Source organism: Exophiala viscosa (genome assembly GCF_022695815.1).
Source record: "Exophiala viscosa unplaced genomic scaffold EDD37scaffold_11, whole genome shotgun sequence".
Lineage (NCBI taxonomy): Eukaryota > Fungi > Ascomycota > Eurotiomycetes > Chaetothyriales > Herpotrichiellaceae > Exophiala > Exophiala viscosa.
The window spans coordinates 1,085,642-1,102,234 of NW_026944363.1; the positions used below are offsets into that span (position 1 = coordinate 1,085,642).

Below are 16,593 nucleotides of genomic sequence, written 5' to 3' on the forward strand. Positions count from 1 at the left end.
CACGCCATCGATGTTCTGCGGAGAATGGCCGAACAACCTCGTATATCATCGCCCTTAATGCATTCGTCCCCATATTACCCCAACTTCAATCTGAGTATCTTGGTACATTTACTCGTTCTCTGGACATACAGACCTTGGACGGCACACTGTTGACCTCTATTGACTTCGTCCGTTCTATGAAAAGCCTGACACAAAAAGCAACCCAGCGCCTCAGCATCACAGCATCCGCCCTTCTAAATCCCAGCACACTATCATCACCAGCTCCACCAGTATCCCACACCAGGACAACCACAACAATGTCTTCCCAGCAGCACAAAATCGCCATCCTGGACGACTACGCCGGCATCGCAGAGTCATACTTCTCCCATTTGTCCTCCCAACTAGAAATCCAGAGCTTCCCCGACACACTCAACACGTGCATCCCATCCGAACATCAAGCGCTAATCGAGCGCCTGACCCCCTTCACCATAATATCGACCATGCGCGAACGCACAATCCTCCCAGCCAGCGTTCTCAGTGCCCTACCCAACCTCAAGCTCTTGCTAACAACAGGCATGAAGAATGCCTCCATCGACACTGCGACCCTGAAATCCAAGAATGTAGTGTACCTCGGTACCGGCCCCAAGCCCAACGCCGTCAAGGGCTACGACGCCACCAATGAAATGACATGGTCTCTCATCCTTGGTCTCTCAAAGACCCTGGTCGAAGGCGACACTTCCATCAGACAGGGAGGGTGGCAACCGGGCCTGGCCCTCCCTCTTGCCGGCAGAACCCTCGGCCTGCTCGGTCTAGGTAAACTCGGGACCCAAGCCGCTGTCACTGGCATTCTGGGATTCGGCATGAAAGTGCTCGCGTGGTCGTCCAGCCTGACGCAAGAGAAAGCCGACGAAGCGGCCAAAGCACGCGGTCTACCAGCAGGTTCGTTCAAGGTTGCCAGCAGCAAGCACGAACTGTTTTCGCAAGCAGACGTTTTGAGCGTGCACTACGTCCTGAGTGAGCGCTCGCGCGGCATTGTCGGCGCAGAAGAACTAGAGGCCATGAAATCCAGTGCTATTTTGGTCAATACTTCGCGTGGACCACTGATTGATGAAGCAAGCCTGGTTGATGCCTTGGAACACAACAAGATTCGCGCCGCCGGACTCGATGTATATGATACGGAACCCTTGCCTAAGGATAGTCCGTGGCGCCGGGACGGGTATTGGGGTGTGAAGGGCCGGTCGAAGGTTTTGGTCAGTCCGCATATGGGGTATGTCGAGGAGGAGACGATGCATAGTTGGTATGAGCAGCAGGCTGAAAGTGTGAGGGGGTGGTTGGCTGGTGGGGAGGTGAAGAAGGTCATTTCTTGATCAATGACTGATTACTAGCATCCATAATCGCAGGCCAAAGTACATAGGATGTCAAGGCCAGCAGACCATGAATACTACATGCCAGAAAAGAGCTATGTCCAATTCAGAATATGCATGTCCAGCTCCTGCTATGTCCAAAATGTACATTTCATCGAAGGACTTTCCCATGTCCATCACCATAAGGTACCTTCAACTATAAACTATCATCATTCTTGATCTGCACCTTGATAGCCCCGCTCTTAGGATCACTAGCCGTCTTGAACGCAGCAAGCGCATCACTCATGTTATACCGATGAGTGACCAGCTTATCCATATTGATCACTCCACTCTCCACCAGCCGAATCGCCTTGGGCCAAGTATTGCTGTACCGATACTGATACTGCAGGTCGATCTCCTGGGTACTCAGCCTCATAAACGGCACTTTCATCTCGTTCTTGCCCACACCAATGATAAACACTTTCCCACCGAATCTCACGCTCCATATGGCGCTGGCGACACTGCTCTCAACACCCGTGCACTCCATCGCCACGCGAGGCTTGATGCCCCCCATACTCTCAATTATGCCCTCTGCACACTCCTCCGGCGACTTCCCCATGGGTATCTTGAACGTCGAAACGCGTGGAACAAGCGACTTGGCGAATTTCAATCTCCCCTCATCGATGTCGGTGATGACAATCGGACACGCACCCGCCGCTTGACAGCACAATAACGTAACGAGACCGATGGGACCGGCGCCGCATATCAAGACTGGGTCGCCGAGCCTGACACCAGCGCGCTCCATCCCTGCAAGCGCGACGGAGAGCGGTTCCAGCAGACTTCCATTCTCGAAGCTCATGTCGCCGATCTTGTGGCACCATACGGCGGGGTGCTTGACGTATCGTCTCAGTAACCCGTGAACGGGGGGTGTGCTCAAGAACTCGACACTCTCGCATCCATTGTACCGTCCCGTCAGACATGGTTCGCACTTGAAGCAGGGAATGTTGGGCTCGATGGCCACTCTGTCGCCCGGTTTTAACGACGTGACTGAGGGGTGGACAGCGAGGATAGTGCCCGCGGATTCGTGCCCGAGGATGTGGTCGCCCTCGACGATCATAGGGCCTATACATCCCGCATGCCAGAAGTGGACGTCCGAACCACAGATACCCGTCGATTTGACTGCGATGTAGACTTCTCCCTCTTTCAGATCCTGGCCTGCTTGCACTTCCTGCAGCGAGGGCGAGGTCTCTGCCACCCAAAGATCATGCTTGGGGTTGGTAAAGACGCCGATGTTGGACTTGGTAGGTTCGAGTTCGGTGGTCGTGGTGCTCATCGTGCTGAAAGGGGGAAGGTAGTCTAGTTGGCAATCCCCCAGAGTGTGAGGAGCTCACTATTAGCAAGTCAATGGCAAAGACAGGTATATCTGTGCGGGGTATAGACGGCTTTTGAGACTAGACGCAGAAACGCAAGGTAGCAAAGAAAGGACAAGTCGGGAACGAAGGAGTGACGGCGGCCTTGTGTAAGTTTTCTTTATGTACTTTCCTACCTCACCAGAGCAGAACGCGATACCGAGTGCCCCTCGTATCCTGCCCCGGGACTCATTCCAGCGAACCGAGCATGTTTGGTATGGGGTACCCAGAAATGACGACGGATGTTATGTGGGTAGCCGTTGACAGGAACAGCATGCGGGCCGTGGACCGCCGCAATATTTCCTTTTTCAGCGACATCAGTACGGGCCTCTCATCAACACCTCTTGAAGGGTGACAGGGCGACACTGGTATAGAGCCAGAATGTATTGAGACCGACCGAGCGAAACTTGGTGTACATACTTGACTTCAGTGACACCAGCCTGAGACTGAAGCCCATATTAAGGGTTGAAACAAGACTGCTTTCGATACAGCCTCCCCAGATTTATCGATGCCAATCAATATTTGCTTGGAAGATCAGGTCACGAAGCCGCGTTCACAATGCTTTTTGCAAAATGTGGAGGGTGCAATGCACAGCTTTTAACGTTCATCAATTGGATGTTACCAGGTCCTAGAATAAGCTGCCATATAACGAGCCCAAGTGATGGCTCTTTGTCCTGATACTCCTGCCGTATGTTAAAACAGATCAGCAACCCACCCAGGAGGCCATTTCTGGGGCACCATGTACCTCTTTGCATCCTCCTTTCCTGCCCACTGCACACATGTGCTGTGTTTGCGTGACGCATAAGACGCATGAAAACCATGGCCGCCACAGCATCCCCTTCTTTTGCTGTACAGAACCCGTGATTTTATGTACAAGGAAACAGTGATAAAAACTTAAATTGTTGCAATTCGTGAAAGTCAACCTGTTGCATAATGGCCAGACTTCCAATGGCACAGGGGTAAGAGTTGAAAGCAAGGTGAGGGATTGCCGAAGGACCCGATGATGCCCCAGCTTTTCTTCTGAAGTCTGCCAATACTTGACAGAGATAGGAGTTGAAGTCGTGATTCTAAATTAGTCATATCGAACACCAACAACATCTTTGTAGCCCAAGCTATGCCGAAGCTATGCCGAAAGTACCGATGGTCACGACCTCTGCATGGCCTGCTGCATCTGTGGGCCATTTTGCATAGCCATACCATATGGATTCACGTGTTGATTTGCGAATCCATTGGGATCCTGCATACCGCTCAAGAATTGACCAATGCCTTGAGCATGACCAACAGGGCAGTCCTTGTGACCCATCAATAGGGTACGAAGGTTGCGGATCTCGTCGTGGAGTTGACCAACCTGGGTGTTGAGGCTGTCGTTTTCAGCAGAGTACATTTCGACCTTGGCTTGGAGGTTAGCCAGCCACTGTTTCTTTCTCTGTCGACATTTCAACGCAGCGATACTGGCATGGGTTAGCCACTGTGATAGCGATGATATGAACGCACTTACCGGTTGCGTTCGAGGAAGTTTCTTCGCTTCTCCTCGTCCGTCATCTTTCTGCCACTGGGATGTTTGGGTTCCTCTTCATCCATGTCCATGTCGCTGTCGTCGTCCTCATCGGGGGGCTCAAGAGCAGGGTCGACAATGGCAACACCAGAATTGCCCTTGGCTCGTTTGTTGCTCCCTTTTGCACTGACCTCAGACTTCCGTCGATTGTTGGCAGGTTCGGCCTTGACCTTCTTGCCACGACCGCCACGAGCGGGCTTAGTGTCCTCATGACTCTCGGGACTATCACCATTCTCGGAAATTTGTTTCTGATCCTGGCCATTACGTGTGGGTGCTGACGTTTGCACGGTGTTGGGAACGGCGAACTGGTTGTTTGGCTGACCTCCCTTGGCTAGCATAAACAAGCCATTGGCGGCATCTGTTGCATCATGTTGTGCATCCATGTTGTTTTTGGGAAGAGCTTCTTGGGGGTTAGATGTGTTGGCAAATTGGTTGTTCTTGTTTCGTGCAGCTGCATTCATAGCAGTACGATGGAAGTCAAGGGTACCAGGTGTGGCACCACCACTTTGCAATGAGTTGAAGAGTGCTTGTGAATTAGGACTGGGCGCCGGAAACATAGATCCGCCACCGCCAGGAGTCAAGCCAGTCCGAAGGGATGACTCGTTGGGTGTGGGAAAGCCGCGACCAATACTGTCAAAGTAGTCACCCTGTTGTGGTCCAGCCAGCATAGCAGGGCTCAAGGGCCCCGAGCGTAATGAGCTTTGCCAATTGTATCCGCCAGCTGAGCTGGTGCCAGGGAGTGCAGGTGATGTGAGAGAAGCGACAGGTGGTAAGAGTGTCTTTCCCGGTGTTTCTGTTGAAGGCGCTCCGAATGATTGTTCAAAAGGATTGAATTCTGCGATAGAGTTGTTGTGGAGCGCCGAGAAATAATCTGGTGTTTCCGCAGGATTGGTGGGCGCAGGACGCGGCGGCGGCGCGAGTGGTTCTGTCGCTTGAGCAATGGGCTTTGAGTCTTCGCCCAGCGAGGTCGGTTGTGAGTCTTCTGGTGTTGGAGTCAGTGATGTGGTTTTACAAGGGATCAGAGTCGGCGTGGCGACGCGTACCTGGTAGCGACGACTTGGGCTGGACAGGTGAGGTCTTTGCCGAGGAAGCTGCAAAATTTCGTTAGCATAAGATTATTATGTATACATGCGCCGGGTATATGCATTGGATGATAATTCTCAATGCGCTGGGATGGTGATGATGATGGCATGATGTTGGTATGGCGGGTATGAGTACGCGGAAGAATTTTTCACGATAAGGGGGGCAAGGATGAGACTCACATTGCTGTTTCACATTATTCTTCTTGTTGTCCATAGGCGATGAGGTACGAGAAGTTGGGCCAGCCCCAAGGTGTTGTTGTGATGGTTGAGTTGCGACCGCGGCGCTCGCCATATTGTCGGGTTGTGATGAAGCAATACGTAGATGGAGGAAACAACGTCAGTCGTTGCAAAAGTGACGTCGATAGAACTGGGTAGGCGTTGGCGCCTCATATACTCTGGTAGGGCGGGCGAGCGAGGAGCAGGCTTGGGGGGTGGAAAAACGCGAGGGAACAGGGTTGACTTCGACCAAGCAGGCCTAGCAATGTGGGCGATTGGGAGCCTGCGAATCAGAGACGTGTCAGCCAGGGAAGTCGGCAGAAGATGGCGATCGCCAGCCATCGAAGAAGCAGTTGGATTGCCACTTAATCCACCCACCATCCCATCATGGCGCGGAAATTGGACCCGGCTTGCACAAAAGAGCACGGATACGGGGGTGACAACTGTCGCTTAACTCACCTAAAAATTCTCGATGCAAAGAACAGAGTAATACTCCTTCCCAGTACCACTTCCTATTAATTTCGTATGGTTTTCCCGCGCGACCTGCAATAAATCTGTGTCGAAAGATGAATTGAGCGTTGGTGGTTGTAAGCGAGATTCCCAATGCGCGCGGACTCCGGAGGGGGCGTGGCGTAGGCGTAAAAAGGTGATGACGTATAAGGTGATACACAGACAATTCCCACCTTCAACTTGGGGCCACCGCAGCAGAGAGTACAGTGAACGGCAAAAGTTGACTTCGTTTCTGGTATCCGCACAGCTGTCAGATCCCCCCGTGACTGCTCAATTGATTGAATCCGAATTAATATTGTGACCAGGGCTTCGTGGTTAGCCTCGCTAGACAGAGGTGCGTGCACGAGGCTTGGAAGAATTGGAATGGGAAAGTTGAAAAAGTGAAAAATCCAAATGACCTCAGCACACAGAAGAGTACTTGAGAGAAGTACGAGGTACTAGTGATATGAATAACCAGAGCAGCCTCAACTACCGAGGATATTATTGATTCAATAGGAAGGTGCCTCTCTACTGAATGGATGGACGGAATGGAATCGATGGGGTTTCGGTGATGAGGAAACACTTCTGACGCAATCCATTCCTCAAAAATCTTTAGTTGTGGACGCCAAACCCATTCCAGGTTAAGGTGTCATCGTCTGTCCCGTCAGACGTTGAATTTCCTCTTCTTGCCATTCGCCGCGCACCTGTCTGAGTTGTGTTTCCAAAGAAAGGCCGACACCAGGCCGTTGCCATATCGCTTAAGACACTCCCCTAACATCACCAACCGGGTCCCTGGAAACGACAGGTACTGCTGCCATGCGACTGATACTATCTACGTCTAATTCTACAAATGCCGGGGCACTGCTAGGTATTATATTTCTGTGCCACGTCCCTCATGGTCATGCTCTGTCTGCAACATACCTCTCTGAAGAACGGCTGTCTCGAAACGGTGCTCTTATCGCAAGCTTGCCATTACTGGAGGGCATGCCTGTCGTGTGCATTTACCATGCATTTATAATACACCTGGAGCCCCACACAACCATGACGCAATGAGTGTATATTGTCGAATATTGGTGTATCCGGATATTATAGCCTCAGGTTCCAGAGATCTGGAAGCCGAGTTCTATCCTTGAAGGAACGAATGGTCTCTGAATATACTTAACTCAATTTTGCTGCATATGCATGCCGGCATGCTATCGGTCTAGAGGGACCAATGATACATGGCTTGGGATAGATCGTCCGGAGAATTGACCTTCATCAGAACGTGCAACCCTGAGGTACATTATGCTTGATAGGTGGACCAATGTACACCAGTAAGACGGAATGACCAAAAGTGTTCTTTTGGAAGTGGTGCTATTCTACAAGTCGTATCACCCTATTTGCACAGTTCTCCCCTTGAGAAACGCCTGCTAATGATGCATCTAAGCTCCTTGGAGGCCAGACCATGAATGCTGGATAGTTTGTTGCCCCTGCAGTTCTTTGACATCACTTGTAGAAATCGAACTTGTCGGCTTCCTGTGCTCCCTTGACTTGACTCGAATAAGCATCTTCCAAATCCGCTTGTATGATGTTGTAACGATTCTTTCGGACTGCTCTCAACCCTGCCTCTTGCATGATTGCTGCAATGATGGCTCCAGACAACGGGTCGTTCCGCACTATCAGCGAGTCCAAGTCAACTTCAGGCGAAAGAGACATCTTGCTCGCTATCGTACTGAATATCAATCGACGCTCTCGGCGATCACGTAGGGATGGAAACTCGATCTTTCGGTCCAATCGTCCGGGTCGAAGAAGCGCGGGATCCAGGGTGTCTGCTCGGTTGGTGGCCATGATGACCTTGACGTTGCTGGTTTGATCGAAACCATCCATCTGATTGAGCAACTCCAGCAGAATACGTTGCACTTCTCGGTCCGCACCTGTCTGCGCGTCGAATCGCTTGGTCGCAATCGCATCGATTTCGTCAATGAAGATGATGGCCGGAGAATTCTCGCGGGCCATTCGGAAGACATCTCGCACCATTCGAGGTCCCTCTCCCAGGTATTTCTGCACAAATTCGGAGCCCACCACTCGTATAAAGTTCGCGGTTGTGCTGTTGGCCACCGCTTTGACCAACATGGTCTTGCCCGTACCTGGAGGACCATACAGTAGAACACCGCGTGGAGGATCGATACCAATCTGTTTGTAGAGGTCGAAGTGAGTCAAGGGCAGTTCGACTGCCTCTCGAATTTCCTGCTTTTGCATATCTAGTCCTCCCACATCTGCGTAGGTAACATCGGGCTTTTCATCAGCCCCAAGCATAGCTATGGAAGAGTCGGCTTCCGGCGGGAGGATGTCGACAAGGGAGTTGGAGTGTCTATGGAGCGCAACGGAGGACGATGGCTTGAGCTTCTCGCGGTCGAGAGTAGAGAGGATGCGGACGACATAGTTGGAGCCCGTAGAGGATTGGACAATACCCGTACTACACGAAATCAGTATCTGAAGCCTGCGAGAAGATGCTGACTGACTCACGTCTGATCAATGGCTTCCATGAATTGGCCGATCACAAGCGGAACGCTCTGAATCCGCTTGATCTCTTCCTGTGCCCGTACCAGTTCGCGCTTGAGCGATCTGAGTTCATGTCAGCTTCTGATAGGGTTCGCCGGATGTTTGCCATACCTCTGCTCATCTTTGATATATTCTTCTTGTAGTTTGATATATCTGTCCTTGCATCAGCTGTGGCGGTCTTGCATCAAAGGCAAAACTGCACGCACTCCAGGTGTCTTTGCAATCTCTTCAGTGTGGAGTATTCGTCACTGCCATCTGCCCCAACCCCTTCTAACGAGTCGATGTCCGGAATAGAGTCTGCGATGGGTTGCTTCTTATGAGGTGGAATGGTATGAATGGGATTGTCAACAAGCACGTCTCCCATGATTGCAGCTTTGATACAGCTTTGGACGGGTTGCGAGGTTGTCAGTCTAGCAGGAGGTAGGAAGGAACTTTGAAACTTTTGCGGACAAGCTGCAGTTTGAGGTTGCAGGAGTCTTGTGCAGGAATCGTCGAAACCGTCAATCGCAGGCCGTGAAGCCCTGAAGTTCAAAGGCGGCCATCGAACGCGTTGCCAAGATGGAGATATGGCACTAAGCCTGACGCAGGTTTAGTAAGGAACCTTCCGAGGCGGCCTCCGCAACCCGACTTCGCCGGAACGTCGTTGGGACTCTCAGTCTCACACATTGTCTTGTTGTCTGTTCTGGAGAAGCACTATCCGTTTACCTGGTCTTGCTCGATCACCACACGCTCTGTAACGATGGTTCGGGTACTGTGGCTGTTCACTTTTCTACGAGAACGCTCCGTATCTATATGAAGCCACCCACAGAGTACCACCGTCTGCTGCGAGAAGCTGGCTCTGAAATTGTCAAGTCAATACTCGTACCCAGTACCGCCACAGCCGCCATATGTTGGATCCTGGTCGCCTGAGGCAAAGCTCCTCTTACCTTGCAATCTGCAACGAAAAGTAGTCATGAGTGACTATACAGTCCGCACCTGGTACTCCTCCATCTGAGAGGTCGTCCTAGATCGCTCAGCTCGGAAAAGCGTGAAAAGGGAGATCCCGCCCCCAAGATTTTCGAGTCGGTTCACTGGTGATCCATCCTTTTCTGTGTCCAAGACAATAGAGAATCCTGCCTTCTTGTAGCAAAGATGGTTTATGAACATTGTTAGACTCTCCCTGGTCCCTACATGCGTACAAGGAGTCCGCCAAAGCAGACGGCCACAGGCGCCCCATGAGTTCCATGGAACAACGTAAGTGGTACGTTAGAACTTAGATTGTCGGCCGTCAACCGAAAAAGAGGAGCCGACAATGCACCTAAAAAGATAGTTCCCCATAACCCTCGTGGGCGTGGGCGTGGGCGTGAGATGTGCCTAGAGGAGTTGAATCACGTTGGTGTTACAAGATCCGAAGGCCAGGTTCGCAGGGATCTCTTCTTGGTAGGGCTCCTGTGACACACTTGACAAAGAACTCGTGTCCAAAAAGACTCAGCCATGCAAGATTGAGCGAACTAACTGCGTGGATTCCTCCAATCACGGCAAGATCTACCTGCTTGCCATGAGGCATGGCTTGTAAGGCACGACTGGAGACTATAAGCTCTCGACATCTGCTGCGTCTGAAGGTAGCTTCTTTCTTTTTGCGCACACCGACCGCTTCCTGATTGTCCAAGTTCGCATGCCGATATTCTTCCTACCATCCCGATTTTCTCGCATGCTGCAGACCTCAGGAGAATTACGTCTTTTGCTCACACACATAACCAATCCTGATGGCAGACTATACGCAACACAGGCAGTCGAAGGCAGTCGCCTCTGTCAATATACAGCCAGCAAAAACGTTATAACAGGTCAGACGCCTGTCTCCACCCTGTCAGGTGAGATGCCACTTCGTGCAGCAGCATCATTTACTCGCATCAACAATCTAAACGAATCTTGAGAAACTGCACACGATGTGGTTCGAAGATAACAAACCCGCCGGTGGTGTACCCACGTCTTTGGGTCTGAAGCCGAGGACGAAAAACGCACTGCCCATGAAATGGCTTTCATCTATGGCATGACCGATGGAAGAAGACCTGAGGAAGCGTCTAAACCCGAAACGAATCTGGTGCGACCCTGGATTCCTGATTCGATTCTGCATCAAGACATCAAGACGGTATCGACGATACGCATGCCGCGAAATTACACAATTAAGCGAGCAGAGGGGGGCATCTCATCAAAAAAGGGATTTGGAAAGTATGATTCCTACCACGACATGCACAATAACCCCAAAGGACATTGATTTGGCTAGTCGTGACAGAAATCTATCTCATGCAGACTCCAGTGAGAGGCCATGAAGAAATGGTATGTCGGACAAAGCTTTGGCTTCACAAATCCCGGGACTTCTCTTCCTGTCAGACATTGCATTTATTCTGCTGACCGACCTCAACAAGTGGGTAAGGCCACACACTCCTCCAATTGAAGGAGGGCGACGACAACAAGCGCCAGGTGGCCATTTTTAGGGGGCCCGATACGGTCACCCGACTAGCCGAACCTGAAGCATCAGCCTGTCCTCAGTCCTTGCTCCCTCCCGGTCGATTCTTCTGTTCCCTCTCTTGCAGGCCGTTTAGGCTCCTCTTTTTTCACTCATACTCACATTTTTGACCTGGTCCAGTTCCCGATTGACCTGACCATACAATACTTGTTACTTATCCCCTCGGTGCTACTAGGCATCTTTGTGCTCTTTTTGGGAGTCAGCATTTTGTTCCTTCAGCCCCCCCGCTTGTCGCCATTCAGTTGTTGGTTGTCTTCCTTCCCAGTTCCGTGCCCACGCAAATAGCACTACCACCAGCATAACGCAACCACGTATCAAACACGCATCAAGTCGCCCTCTAATCACGCTCACGGTAAGTCGCTCTTGAACCTTTTTTTGCCCCTCCTGTCTTCAGACCCCCCTGGCCTATGTTTGAGAGTGGATTTGCCTCTTGCTATCACTTCTCCCGCCGGTTCGTGGCAGCCGGAAACACAGCAGAGCCAAAGCACATGGTTTTTGCCCACCCACATCATCATCCCATCCTCTCTTATCACCATTTTACCCGTCCCCAGAATACACCACTAGCGTCTGTTTGTTTACCATCAGACATCTGGTTGAGATCGTGTTGCACGGTCCAATGATAGACGCGAGTTGGACTCTTGATCCCCTCTGTTGCCAATCCTCTTTTGTGGCTAACCTTCTCTCCTCCCTCACAGAACAAGCCGAGCTAAACCGTTTTCGGCGCCCCAGCCTCAGTCCGAAAAATCGTCCCTAATCTCGACATTCCGATTCGGTTCGCATAGGTACTGCTGCGCTCTGACGATTCCGCTTCACATCTCTGCCAGTCAGGTAAGTAGCGCTATTCGACTCCATTGCCTGCTGCTATACACTGTGTTTTGTACGACACCTTATCCCAGCACTCGTTCCAGCTTTATCTACCTACCAGACGCGTTCTCCTTGTCATCAAGCACAGCCCAACTGTTGCTTCAATCATCTCCACCAACAATGTTTCCATCTCTCAGACACGCGCTTCCTATGCTGGAACCATTGAAACCTCCTGGCGCGCGCATGTCGTCGGGATGGAGACGCGTACTGATGGCTTGACGCTGACCCTTTGTGTTGACATAGCCAATGGATGACCGAACCTCCTTCGAGCCATGAACCCTTGGCTTCCCGACCACTCTTCGAACCCGAATAACAATGCTGGATTTGGGGCAACAATGGACGCTGGCATGTCTTTCCTGCAGCCTCCCCAGACCATAAATCCTGCTCAATTCCAAAATCCCGCCTTCCTCAACGGTGCCGGCCGCACTGCCTCACCTGCCTTTCTCAACACAGTATATCAAACAAACTCAGTAATACCCTCAAAAAGAGCAAGAGATGATAGCTTAGGGACATCGCCGCGTCAGGCGCCAGGAGGATTGCCTATTTCAAGATCACAAACTCCCGGGCAAGGTCCTTTTCCTGGGTACAACCCGCAAGCTAATGGCGCGCCTCCGGTGACGAGTACTCCAACACCTTTTCAACACCTACATACTTCGTCCAATGCGACACCTTCGCCCACCATCCAACAATTGAATCAATTCAACCAACCCGGGGGTAATCAACGCGTCGCCACAGCGTCGCCTAGTCCCTTTTCGCCGCAACATGGGCCTCCGCACGCTTCGCCAGCGCCTTCAGACCATGGCAATCGAGGCGCAACTCCACATGACAATGCCCAGAACTTTGTGCCGAATGGTGCGTTTCCGCCAGGGTTCAATCCGGCTCAGTTCAACCCGAACGTGAGCAACGGCATGTCACAGATGGGTATGCACCCCCAGGCCAACATGCCACATCAACAACATCCAGGCGTGACGGCAGCGCAAAGAAATTACCAGATGCAACTTCAAGCACAAGCGCGGCAAATGCAAGCTCAGGCGCAGGCTCGTAATATTAATGGTGTACCGAACAAGCCCGCGCAACCCATGCCAAATCAGCAGATGCCTCAAGGGCCTGGAGCATTTCAGCCCCCAAAACCAAATAATCCAGAAGAATTCCTTAGAGGACTGCAAGCGTTCATGGCTTCGCTTGGACGTGCGGTCGACTTGAATCCTGTGATATGTGGAAGACCTCTACAGCTATTGCGTCTGTATGCTGCCGTTGTAAAGAATGGAGGATCACAAAGGATCTCGAAGACGAATCATTGGGGTGTTGTGGCTCAACAATTTGGCTTTCCACCGCAACAACAGATGCAAGCTGCTCAAGAAATGCAGGGCTACTGGCATAACAATCTGGCGCCTTACGAAGCCGCATGGCAAGTAAATCAACAGAAACAAAGAATGGCTGCACAAGCTGCTGTCCAGAATCAGAACCAAAGTCAGATGTCACCTCCCCGCGACATGCCTACTCCTCAAGACCCTCGACATCAAAGATCTGTCTCTGCCACAAGCCAGATTCCTCCTCAGGCGCAGCCCTCTCCAGCCAATGGCTTTATTCAGCCGCCGCATATGCAAGGACCACAAGACATGTCAACTATACCACAACATCAACCAAACATGGCTATGCCTTTTGACCCCCAACAAGTGAATGGCATGCAAGCGGAAATACCAGCTCAGACGCCTCAAAAGCGTCCACAATCCAGCATCAAGAAATCAGCAGACCCTGAAACTGACTATAGTAAACCTTTGTCTAAACCCATCGAAGACCCTTTCAAACCAGAAACACTACCGCCAAGTCGATTCCATGGTCCGATAAACGTTGAAGAGATGGCTGTGATCGGCCAGCACATCGCAGATCTAAAACCAGTCGCACCAACTGTACGAGAAATGGGAATCATCGACATACATGCTATCACCATGTCAATCAAGTCCGGGCTACATGCAGAGACTCGTTTAGCACTCGACACGCTCATGACTCTGTCAACCGAACCTGCATTACAACTATCACTCGTAGAGTGTGATGATCTTATGGATGCCTTGGTTGACTGTGCTCAAGATCAGGTCAACTACCTCAGTGAACATGCCACGGAGGTGTCGGATGAAATGCTCCTGCCCTCCTACGAAGAGCTGGTTCGTACTTGTCGATATGAAAATGAGTGTCTACAAGACGCACCCGAGTTTGGCACGGTCCCTTACGATCTGGATCGAGCAGCGGACCGCTTGCTATGTATTACCACCCTCATTCGCAACTTCTCCTTCTACGAAGCAAATTTCACAGTACTCGGTCAGCCTGAAGTCCTCAAATTGCTCAGCTCCGTCATTCGATATTTGGGAACGACGGAAATGTTCTTGCGCCACAATTATAATGCCCTGGACTTTATGAAAGATGTGGTCATCTATCTCAGCAATCTGTCAACTTCTCTCCAGCTGCCAGGAAAAGAAGAGGCACTGTGCGTGCTTCATTTCCTGCTGGCATTCGCACCAGCGCCTGTACCCACGTCAAGCTCTTCAGGAAAGCTGTCCTTCACCATGTACAGCCCAGCTTTACACAAATATACACCCTCCGCCGTTGATAGCTTGGCGAAATTGCTAGCCCGCGACGAGCCGAATCGGACTTATTATAGAGCAATCTTTGCAGCCGATGCACATGCAACGCCGCCACATGAGCTATTGACGAGGACATTTGGCTTGGCCATCTGTCCCATCCCCGCCAGTTCAAGTCACACGAGAACGATCATCGAGGTCAGAAAACCTTTTCTACTCCAAGGAATGCTCGCGGCCGAAATACTGGCTACCCTCGTCCCTGGTTCGGACCATACATTAGCACGGTCATGGTTGACTTCCGAAGACGGGTTTGCTGGAAACCTGCTACGACTGGTTGGTTTGCTCAGCGCAGACCGGACTACCCAGACGGCTCCGCGTCATCAGCAGCAGAACAGTAGAAACAACCCTGAGGTTGACATCAACGGATATGGAGCCATCTCCAATCGCGCCCTGGCAGTGTTGAAAATACTGGTTCAAAAGGCACGAACGGTCGACGCGGAGGGCTCGACGATTGTCCCGCTGGGCGTTATGCCGAGAAAGGAAAGCTTGCTTGGTGCAATGATACAAAAGGACATCGATCCGGGAATACTGCGACAACTGTGCGTGTATGCCGGACTAGAGGAATGAACGAGATGGCGCGCTCTCCTGGAATGTATATATCAGAGTGGACCATCATGAACATCGTTGCTGCGCATAAAATGCAGGGGCAGGAAAAGGGGCCCTCACGCGATACCCAGTGTGGTTTATGTCATTGGTGAATCATGAGAACCGTTGAGCGTAAAGAGCGAGCTTGGTTTCCACGTTTGGGTACATGGCAGCCTTTTGCGCCTACGATGAAAAGGAGGAGAAGTATTTTATGTATCAACTGGGATTTGAATGCCTAGATTATGATCTCGAATGGTTTCCTTTCGTTTCAAAGAGTCAATTTGAACTCCTGACTTTGCAGGACTCGACGCTCTCTCTGTGGACCCGATACAGCCAGCTGTGTTCAGCGTACCTCAACTGAGGCGTTGGCTCAGACCTTTGGCCAAATTTTGGCCAGTGCCATGGACTTTTAAGGCCAACACCTTGAAAAAAATGCTCCATGCGAATGGCTTATTGTACATGTAGTCGGACGACCACAACGTTCTTTGCGACGTCCTCGTCTGCTGAGAGTTTGGAAGATGCCTACCGTGCAATCATATAGCGTTTATCGGCCTTCGTAGTCCGTATCCCGATTCCAGCTTTAAGATGCGATCGACGACCTGCCTACTGGGTTTTCAAAACCCAACCATCTCGGCCCATTTCTTGATCTCAGGCCCTCTCCATCCGCGTACCACAACCTGTCGCGTAGTCCGGTTGATTGCCACAGTATCTTTCCGCCGTCCCCGGACGTCCACGATGTGCTGACCCAGACCCAGCGCTTTCTGCACCTGACCGGCCAGCTGGTCCAAGTCGCCTGTAATCTTTCGTATGGTCGTAATGTGTTTTGATCCTCCGGACTTGACGCTTTCGTAGACTGGCAGATTTGCTGATGGTGTCCGTGAAATCTTGAATGGCAGGTTCGACACCGTTGTCATTGCCTCAAGTATTGGTGAGACTGTTGATGGCTGTTGCGGTATGGGCGCAGGTTGAGCAGTAGGATCGAACTTCATCTTCTCGGCACGTATTCTGCTCGCTTCGTCTGTACGTCGGTGTCAGCAATCATGGCCGCACATCCATGCCATGTAGGGTGTTACATACGTTCTCTCCGGATTCCTTCTTTCTGCCTTCGATGTAGCTTGTCGAGTCCAGTGATCTTCGCATACTTCTCCCTGGGCATCCAGTAGGATTTGGATCTGGTTTGACACAGCGGCCGGCCAGGCCGCAGTAGCGCGCGCAGCAATAGAGTCGAGGGGGCCTTCATTGTTGTCGTGGTATGATGAAAGGGACAGACGGCCAAAGATCAAGGGACATGAGCATCCCCGTTGTGAACTGCGTCCTCCCCAGGCGCAGTGAGGTGCAACGCCAAGCCACAAATTTCACAAATTCCGCTGTTTTCCGTGATGGCGCTA

General features: G+C 51.4%; 6 protein-coding genes across 6 annotated transcripts; 2 read left to right on the top strand and 4 right to left on the bottom strand.

Moving 5' to 3' along the window:
- Positions 1-94: 94 nt before the first annotated feature.
- On the top strand, positions 95-1,439 carry EDD37DRAFT_639979 (glycerate dehydrogenase). The gene has a single exon (XM_062817209.1). It carries the CDS (start codon positions 177-179, stop codon positions 1,344-1,346), a length of 1,170 nt encoding a protein of 389 aa, XP_062667081.1. The 5' UTR covers positions 95-176; the 3' UTR covers positions 1,347-1,439.
- Positions 1,440-2,935, bottom strand: EDD37DRAFT_639980 (L-iditol 2-dehydrogenase). Its single transcript, XM_062817210.1, has one exon. It carries the CDS (start codon positions 2,653-2,655, stop codon positions 1,540-1,542), a length of 1,116 nt encoding a protein of 371 aa, XP_062667082.1. The 5' UTR covers positions 2,656-2,935; the 3' UTR covers positions 1,440-1,539.
- A 785-nt stretch (positions 2,936-3,720) lies between these two features.
- Positions 3,721-5,858, bottom strand: EDD37DRAFT_148675 (activating transcription factor). The gene is made up of 4 exons (XM_062809649.1): positions 5,549-5,858; positions 5,330-5,377; positions 4,230-5,268; positions 3,721-4,182 (listed from the first exon to the last, which is right to left on the bottom strand). The coding sequence occupies exons 1-4, from the start codon at positions 5,658-5,660 to the stop codon at positions 3,876-3,878; spliced, it is 1,506 nt and encodes a 501-aa protein (XP_062667083.1). The 5' UTR covers positions 5,661-5,858; the 3' UTR covers positions 3,721-3,875.
- Positions 5,859-7,558: 1,700 nt separating this feature from the next.
- On the bottom strand, positions 7,559-8,978 carry EDD37DRAFT_568643 (26S protease regulatory subunit 6B; the record flags this gene model as incomplete). The annotated part of the gene is made up of 4 exons (XM_062814196.1): positions 7,559-8,528; positions 8,579-8,677; positions 8,726-8,767; positions 8,821-8,978. The coding sequence occupies 4 exons, from the start codon at positions 8,976-8,978 to the stop codon at positions 7,559-7,561; spliced, it is 1,269 nt and encodes a 422-aa protein (XP_062667084.1).
- Positions 8,979-11,956: 2,978 nt separating this feature from the next.
- EDD37DRAFT_148587 (uncharacterized protein) lies at positions 11,957-15,503 on the top strand. Its single transcript, XM_062809648.1, has one exon. It carries the CDS (start codon positions 12,257-12,259, stop codon positions 15,185-15,187), a length of 2,931 nt encoding a protein of 976 aa, XP_062667085.1. The 5' UTR covers positions 11,957-12,256; the 3' UTR covers positions 15,188-15,503.
- On the bottom strand, positions 15,412-16,586 carry EDD37DRAFT_640011 (mitochondrial large subunit ribosomal protein-domain-containing protein). The gene is made up of 2 exons (XM_062817211.1): positions 16,283-16,586; positions 15,412-16,223 (listed from the first exon to the last, which is right to left on the bottom strand). The coding sequence occupies exons 1-2, from the start codon at positions 16,443-16,445 to the stop codon at positions 15,820-15,822; spliced, it is 567 nt and encodes a 188-aa protein (XP_062667086.1). The 5' UTR covers positions 16,446-16,586; the 3' UTR covers positions 15,412-15,819.
- Positions 16,587-16,593: the final 7 nt, after the last annotated feature.

Bases quoted from the DNA above. Each gene is read 5' to 3' on its own strand.
- EDD37DRAFT_639979 (XM_062817209.1), top strand. From the start codon at position 177: ATGAAAAGCCTGACACAAAAAGCAACCCAGCGCCTCAGCATCACAGCA.
- EDD37DRAFT_639980 (XM_062817210.1), bottom strand. From the start codon at position 2,655: ATGAGCACCACGACCACCGAACTCGAACCTACCAAGTCCAACATCGGC.
- EDD37DRAFT_148675 (XM_062809649.1), bottom strand. From the start codon at position 5,660: ATGGCGAGCGCCGCGGTCGCAACTCAACCATCACAACAACACCTTGGG. The intron at 5,378-5,548 runs GTGAGTCTCATC...GAAATTTTGCAG, and splicing joins GAATAATGTGAAACAGCAAT to CTTCCTCGGCAAAGACCTCA. The intron at 4,183-4,229 runs GTAAGTGCGTTC...AACCCATGCCAG, and splicing joins AACTTCCTCGAACGCAACCG to TATCGCTGCGTTGAAATGTC.
- EDD37DRAFT_148587 (XM_062809648.1), top strand. From the start codon at position 12,257: ATGAACCCTTGGCTTCCCGACCACTCTTCGAACCCGAATAACAATGCT.
- EDD37DRAFT_640011 (XM_062817211.1), bottom strand. From the start codon at position 16,445: ATGAAGGCCCCCTCGACTCTATTGCTGCGCGCGCTACTGCGGCCTGGC. The intron at 16,224-16,282 runs GTATGTAACACC...ACCGACGTACAG, and splicing joins AGAAGGAATCCGGAGAGAAC to ACGAAGCGAGCAGAATACGT.